We start from the raw sequence: 8,026 nt of genomic DNA, 5'->3' as shown, positions 1-8,026 counted from the left end.
TGGGCGTCTAGTGGAATAGTCCAGCTTAGGTGGCGCATCTGCCAGTTCGCACCGGCGTCACCGAGCCGAGCCGGCCGGCAGCGGCCGGCACGACACAGGGGGCGAAATGTGGGGTTCCTTCCTCTGGAATCTTACAACCAACATACACACACATACGGTATTCGAATACATACATTGATTAAATACAACATATTTTTTCGCCCCAAAATGTTGAAGAAATCAAAGAAAAGAGAGGAGAGAGAGCCTTTCAACTTCATTCAGCAGAGCGAAGAAAAAAAGTTGCGCGTTATGATGAAGTACACGAACGGCACACGCACACGCAGACATGAGCGTGAAAGGACATGGTTCCGGTCCGAGCATCCCTTTCATTCAGTCGTCGTGACAGTGCACACTGCACCTGAGCCGCAGAAACGGGATCACATAGAGACGATAGTCGATACAGCGTTAGTAGAGAGTAGCAGCGAGAGTACACACCCAGCACACACCCAAAGTACACGCCCAGGGCCGACCAATACACTGTCCGGCCGATCACCTCGCTATCCCCAACTGGCAACCAGGGAAGGAAGGTGTTCCATCGTCCCGACCAGCGAAGAAGGGTCGGTCACCCATCAGCCATATCCGACACTGGATAAAAATGGACTGGCATTTGAGACTAGACAATCATGTGGGAAAAGATCGGTTCGCTGAAGATGCGATATTAGGCGACCATGATAGTACAATTATTTTTTCACAGCGATAAATAAAACAAAGCAAGAAAGCACTTACAACAAAATAATTTTTACGTCGTTCTTTCAAATAGAAAACCTCCTAATCACAGGATCAGTCTGCGTTCTTGTGTACAACACGAAAAGGTGTAGGTATGTGCACCGTAAAACACGCTAAGTGAATAAATAGCTATATCGGAATGATAACATGCCTATATTCGCCGTCTATCTCACGAAGTTAGAGAGGATCGGCAGCTGAAGCGCGGACGATGACAAGGCAGTGCGGTACACCTCCAATACACGATCGTACGACACGCTATCCTACATTCGATGGAGCCGCGGCGGGGCCGCCGCAGAGGCCAGCTTTCTTGTTTTGATTTGCGCACGGCTATAGGGCGCCCCTCGCGCTGTGCAGTAAATGAGATCGTCTGCTCTCACGCCCTTCTCACACCCGCTCACGTCTAACTCACACTGGTGTGTCTCACAGTGAGATCCGACGAGCTCACAAATGAACTCTTCTTACACACGGTAAATATGTCCCATCCAGTGACACAGTTCGCACACTGACCTTGGGTAAATATGTAGATTGTAAATATATGTGTAGCATTTGATAGATATAGCTGACAGCAAGGGCTGCGCTGCCAGGTCACTCGTGAAAAGCTGTCATGTCACACGCGTCATGCTGTCCGTCGCGGGTGACGGCAGGGAACCGTCACGTCACACTGGCCTCGCTCAAGACAATAATAATCCGTTCCGCTAACTCGTTCAGGGAGACGGCTGCCACGCAAGAGCGACAAAGAACACTCAAAGCATCCCGCGGAAACTGGGCGGCCCGTGCGTGTGCGTACATATCGAATATGTTCTTCTGTCCCCACACGGCTGAACCAGGGTCGGCCAAACTGGGAGTGTGATCACCTTCCCACAAACCAGTCCGTCAGTCAAAAACCCCGGAAAATCCACTCGTTTCACAATATGTGTTCTCGGCAGAGAAGACCAGGTATCCAGTACAGCTAGGCCTAGAAGTTGGTGACGCGTTCGCGACATTTCTTCATGAAGTCCTGTGCAGCCTTGTCACCGAGGCGGCTCTCCAGAGTCTTCAGGATCGGGTGCTCTGGAAAAAATGTGCGGAAAGGTGCGTTAGGTAACTTTTTAGTGTTGAAGGAAATTGGTAAAGTTTGTCCGGCTTTGGATGCCGTGCGGGCCATTATTAGCCCATCGTTAGCTCATCCAGCCCGAAATAATGAGCTCAGCCCGATACATCATTAGCTCACCGCCCATAACCGCCCATACCTCTGTCTCGCTGGTGCATGAGGTTCAGCTCGATCTCCTTCAGGCCGTGGAAGTTGTCCGCGTTGGACGTGCCCCGGTCGACGCCAGGGATCTGGGGGTGGACGGGAGGACACTATCAATGCATTGGTTCTCTACTTATACGAGTATATAGCAAGGAAAGAAAACAAACTCACGCTCGAGGTCGAACCTTTGGCGGCAGGTACGCGAAAATCTAGGTACTGTTTCAGATCAAACCATCTAACCAAGAATCACATCTCATGCCTCTTGCTTCTTAAAGTCCTGTATTCCTAATGGTGTCTTGGGTGAAGTAATGTTTATAACTGTATGTCATCAAAAGTCAGTGAGGTCAGTGAGTCTGAAGGTCAGTGAGAGCTCTGTGAGTTCTCACCTGGTTCAGCAAGAAGTCTGTTTGTTCTCACCTGGTTCAGGGAGAGGCCTGTTAGCTCTCATTCGGTTTCTTTGAGTTCTCACCTGGTTCACTGAGAGGTCTGCGAGTTCTCACCTGGTGCAGTGAGCGGTCTGCGAGTTCTCACCTGGTTCAGGGAGAGGTACGCCTCGCCGGCGAAGTCGTTGAAGGTGAGCACGTCGTGGTCCATCACGGTGAAAAGGATCATGGCGCCCTCGGCCCGGCACTGCTCCAGCGTTACAGAACTGGGGACGGCGGGCAGTGGCACATGGGGTCAGGGGCGGATCCAGGGGTCGACAAAAATCGGAGTCTCGGCGCGTCAATGCTCTTGCGTCACAGGACTGAGGACAGCGAGACGCACGGTTCCGTGGTACGCAATATACGAGTATACGTTGTGCACCGCGGAACAGTCTACCTACAGGCGCCGACAACTGGTGACACCTAGCGACCAGTTTGATCACTACATACTTTGCATTGCGGAACAGTCTACCTTCAGGCGCCGACCACTGGTGACATCTAGCGACCAGTTTGATCACTACATACTTTGTAGTGCGGAACAGTCTACCTTCAGGCGCCGACAACTAGTGACACCTAGCGACCAGTTTGATCACTACATACTTTGTAGTGCGTAACAGTCTACCTTCAGGCGCCGACGACTGGTGACATCTAGCGACCAGTTTGATCACTACGTACTTTGTAGTGCGGAACAGTCTACCTACAGGCGCTGACAGCTGGTGACATCTAGCGACCAGTTTGATCACTATATACTTTGTTGTGCGGAACAGTCTACCTTCAGGCGCCGACCACTAGTGACATCTAGTGACCAGTTTGTATACTTCATAATCGGTAGTGCGGAGAAGTCTATCTTCAGGCGCCGACAACTGGTGACATCTAGCGGTAATTTTGAGCAGTATAGTGTGTTGCGGCACAACGTAATAGCGGGCGTTTCCAAACTCCGTGGTGATAGTCAATCCACGCAACAACACGCGTAGTCCGCACTAAGCCCCTTGCTCAGCACACCAGCACATAAACGAACCACTTTCTTCCGTAAAGGAGCTCAGCTGTGAGCTACGACCAATTTGTGATTGAAGCCTGAAGGTGAAGCACAGGGCTGGTAAAAAGCGCCGATTCGCTGATAATATCGGAGCCAGAACAATAGCTGTACAAGCGATTTAGGGAGCCAAAAATAAGCGTTTCAACGCAAGTATGCATGTGCAGAATAACTGCTAAGTTTTGTTTCATATTTTCATTTTATTTCTACGACAAACCTCAAAATACAAGATGCCTGAGCACAAATATTAAATTAGTAACAGCATTCAATTTCCCAATGAGGTCTTATGCGCAATGTTTGTCTACAAAGTACAAAGCTGGTAGCCTATTCAGAATAGCTGTAAATGCTTACCGCGAACAGCGTCAGCATTGATCAGTCGAAGAGCCATCAGTCGATTTCCAGCTTTAACACTACGGAGAATAGGGCTCCGTAACTTTTATCAGTTGATGAGGACCTAGTGTTGAGGGAACGGGGAGCCACAGAGCCTTCTACCATTGGCGGTTCACTGTATTACCGACTAGTTTAGAACACAAATAATGATATTCAAGTGGCCTTTTCATTTTTATCAATGTCAAGTCTCGTCAAAGTCTCGTGCAGGGTTGCGGCACGGGCAAACTGTACATTTCATGGTATGTTGGTTGTTGTTCGGTTGGATTTGAAGCTGCTCCTCTTCTATATAGTACATCTCATAGCAATATCATAGATCACCTACCTCAATATTTTAAAGGTAGTGTGCCACCTTTGAAAGATTTCCCATTTTATTTTTCCTAGGAAAAGAAGCTTCTGTTTTTACCTAATATCGCAAAAAAATCAAACATGGGCCTGGAATAGTGCCTTTTTCGCCTAAAAGTTTATCGGTTTTTAGATATGTATAACAACTGTAGTGGGCTCACCTGCAAACAGGCGTCGGGCAACAATCGCGAATGCGGCGCACTTGTGACAATAAGCAAAGGTCATTATAGTGTTACGACCATACGACGTACGGGAATGAGTTATCAGCTGTCTAATCGTAGACAACACAATGTCGAGCCTTAACCCGCGTCCTGCTGGGGGTCCTGGATTTCCACGCCCTGCTGGGGGGGGGGTGTTTGAACACCCCCCTTGTAACTCGGCTCCTGGGCCACGTAGCGATACGCGGAAGGCGGCGTTCGAAAGAGCGTAAAAAATAATGACGAAATCACTTCGGTCAATTTTTTGGTCAGGTCAAAGGTCAGGTCACCAGAGGTCATTGAAGGCAAAATTTCGCCGATTTCCAGGTCGAATGTCGGAAATTTCCAAGAAGCCAACGCATAACTCGGGAACCAATAGAGCTACAGCGCCGCGGAAAAGCGCATTCGATAGCCCTATTAACGCCCTTTCTGGGTAATTCTCTCAGATTTGACCTAACGTCAACGGTTTTGCCTGCAGGGGGCAAAAACTGCAAAAATAGCCGATTTTTTCGAAAACAGTTTTTCTGCAATAACTTTTGACCCAAGCCTTGTACGAGCTTACTTTTACCGGCATCGTGTTCCTCTCGTCAAGACGCATCGAATGAACTATGACCTGACCTTGAAAGGTCAACTTAAAAATTTGACCTCAGGTCAAGGTCATGACCTGACCGGAAAGGGTCATGTTGCATATCAGTCGATCCGTATCGTCGAGCTGAACACATCTAAGGCGTTTTCATCGCTCTAGCATGCCTCTATCAAAAGTTATTTGCGAAAAACTGTTAGATACCATTCGTGACCTAAGATGACCTCAGGGCATAAACAAGGGTCACGGACACCATTTTCAAGCTCAGTGTATCTAAACCACTTGTAATTCGGTGTTTGGGAGTGTTTATAATGTCTTTCATCCAAAAGAGGCGCATTTCAATTTTCTCCCATTGACTTATAATGGGGAGGTCGCAAAATTGACCTGACCTTAGGTCATCGATATCAAAATTCTGAGATATACATTTTGTACATGCTATTGCTCTTAGCAATCGCTGAAAGTTTCAAAGCGATCGGTCACTCGGTGTAGCTATGACAGACATTGAAACTTTTTATGAGGTGAGGTCACTTCAAGTGACCTGGTGACCTGACCTTGAACGACCTTGGTCTGAAATTTTCACAACATGTGTAGAATTGATGTATGATAAGGTGTACCAAAAACGGCGGCGCTCCGCGCCGCCGTTTTTGAGATATTCGCGAAAAACCACAAGGGGGGGTGTTCAAACACCCCCCCCCCCAGCAGGGCGCGGGTTAAACTGTAAGCCCGTATTGGTATTGTTTCTTTTATTTGGCTGTCGAGCATTATTTATGGTTTGAAATATGATTTTATGTAAAATAATTGATATGAAAAAGCCGTCTTATAAGTTATGACCCCATTTCACCACACGCAAGTGGCAGAAATGACAATGATCAGCTGACGCATTTTTCTTGGCCGAAGTCAGAGCGCGCAGCCCGACGCACCACCACCGCACCACAAAGTATGAGCAGAAGCCGCGTCCAAAGCCAGGGCCCCGGTAACGTGAGGTAGCCGAGTCGGGGCAGCGTGCGCTGACCCAAGCCGGGGCCGCAGCTTTGGGCGCGGTCTACCGCATCCCCGCGGGCAGCCCCGGGCTATCACATGACACCGGGAGGACGCGCGGCTCCGGCTTGGGTCAGCGCACGCTGCGCCCTGACTCGGCTACCTCACGTTACGTTCGCCCTGGCTTTGGGCGTGGTCTACCGCACCACCTAACAGGCGTGTTCGAAACCGCAGGAGCTGATGATGAACGGGTTTATCGAAACTTGATTGGATGAGCATATCGGTAATAGCGATTTCAGTGTGTGCATTTATTGTTCATAGTGGTGTGAAATGTGGTTGGGGTACGACCGACAACCCGTCGGGGCGAATTTCGCACTGGGGTACTCAAAATTTGAAGAATTTAAGACGTTTCCATGAGTTTTGAAGGTATGGATAAGTTCTAAAAATCCGGTTCTCCTTATCTGGGCCATTAACTCCATACGGTCCAAGAAAGCTGGCACACTACCTTTAAGCTGATCAAGCTGTGGAGCTAGACATGAATATGGCGCTTGTTTTTACTTTGAAGATGCATACGGATACCTAACTCAAGTGGCTAACGATACTCATTTATTTGCCAACCAACCCAGTATGGTTAGCATATTTGTTACTAAATTAAATTAAGTTTTGAATATCAAGATACCTATGCTCCTCTTCTGCATGTTTTTCTTTTTGGTACGTCATACTCAAAATATGCTTATATAAGCAATCCTGATTTATATTTGAGGCATTTTGTAACTAAAGTTAATATGAGACTTTCACTTATAATGCCTTTGTGTTTCAGTTCTCAGCTTAGGACATCATCAATCATGTGTATCTCAGATGATGCAGACAATGACCAGCCTGCGGAAGATCTATGCTAGTGGGCGAGATGATGAAATTTCCTCTGTTGGTGAGCCAGTATTTTTTTGTCAACAACATTCATTGCCTTATATGCATTTGTGCCTTACATTTCTGTCACCAACCAGCTTAAACAAAAGTAGAAATTATATACCTACATTCTTTTGCTGTGTTTGACACCAGCCGATGTCCCAAAATCAGGATACATCAGTGAGCTAGAAGTAAAACTAAAATAGTTACTGATGATGTTTAAGGTGTTCCTGAAAAGGACGCTGTTCACCGCACTTTCAAGCTTCTTCTGTTACGAGTGTTAGGAGCCACTTTTCATGGCCAAAAAGTTGGTCAGAGCCACCAAAACCATTTTTACCAGCCCTGGTGAAGCAGCACCCAGACGAAGACGCAAAAAACACATTACAAACAACTTTAGTACAACACAGTGCAGCTTCACAGTAAGCACATCGAACGCTGCCAGTTTCAGACAGAAAGAAAAACAACGTCGGTGATCCCCCATACTCCCGAGGTGAAACACAAAGGAACGCAGGCGGCAGAGTCTATTCAATAACGTAAGAAGAAAGCTTTCATCAAAGTTCCATTAAGTCAACAATTAAGTGTTTTATCATGTTTGTTTCTATTTATAATATGTAGGTACATTAGAGCAACCACTAACCACTAACCACAAATAATCACCAGTCACACAATGCTCTTCACATCAATGTAGCAACACATTGTTACAAAAGCCATGACAGGGCCCCGATAAATTACTCATTGCTTTCACGTTAAGGAGGCAAAATGGGTTTGCTAGATGTGGCTACTTCAGAAATAACAGACATATTGTCTGCAAAAATGGTCATAACTAGTTTTTCCAATGAGCATATAGCGAAATTATCCAGGACAACCCATTTGAAAGTTGATGTGGCGGTTTAGTTCCCTTTCGAATCCGCTTATTCCCTGGCGGGACTGGAACCCACGGCCCCTGGGTCAGTTGACTCACTATTCGAAGCACTCGTCGAAGACGGGGTTGAGCGTGCGTTTGTGGACGACCGTCTGCTGCTCCACACAGGACGAGAAGATGTGTCGCGGCAGCAGCTCAATGATCACAAACGGGTCACTGAGACCTGAAACAGAGGCGGCAGGCGGGTCTGAGATTCACCAATCACAGGACGGACGTGCATGAGATCGACACAGTGAAGCATGACCTGATTAAAAGAG

General features: G+C 47.4%; 1 protein-coding gene across 1 annotated transcript; it reads right to left on the bottom strand.

Moving 5' to 3' along the window:
- Positions 1 to 238: 238 nt before the first annotated feature.
- Positions 239 to 7,932, bottom strand: LOC122374369 (BAI1-associated protein 3-like; the record flags this gene model as incomplete). The annotated part of the gene is made up of 4 exons (XM_043353064.1): positions 239 to 1,815; positions 1,995 to 2,085; positions 2,528 to 2,645; positions 7,809 to 7,932. Coding segments are annotated over 4 exons (428 nt in total), but the record flags the coding sequence as incomplete, so codon positions are not given.
- Between the last annotated feature and the right edge of the window lie 94 nt (positions 7,933 to 8,026).

The sequence above is a fragment of the Amphibalanus amphitrite genome, unplaced genomic scaffold (assembly GCF_019059575.1).
Source record: "Amphibalanus amphitrite isolate SeventyFive unplaced genomic scaffold, NRLGWU_Aamphi_draft 001649F_arrow, whole genome shotgun sequence".
In the NCBI taxonomy this organism is placed as follows: Eukaryota; Metazoa; Arthropoda; class Thecostraca; order Balanomorpha; family Balanidae; genus Amphibalanus; species Amphibalanus amphitrite.
Note: the sequence above shows the minus strand (reverse complement) of the source record. Positions and strands in the feature narration are given on the sequence as shown.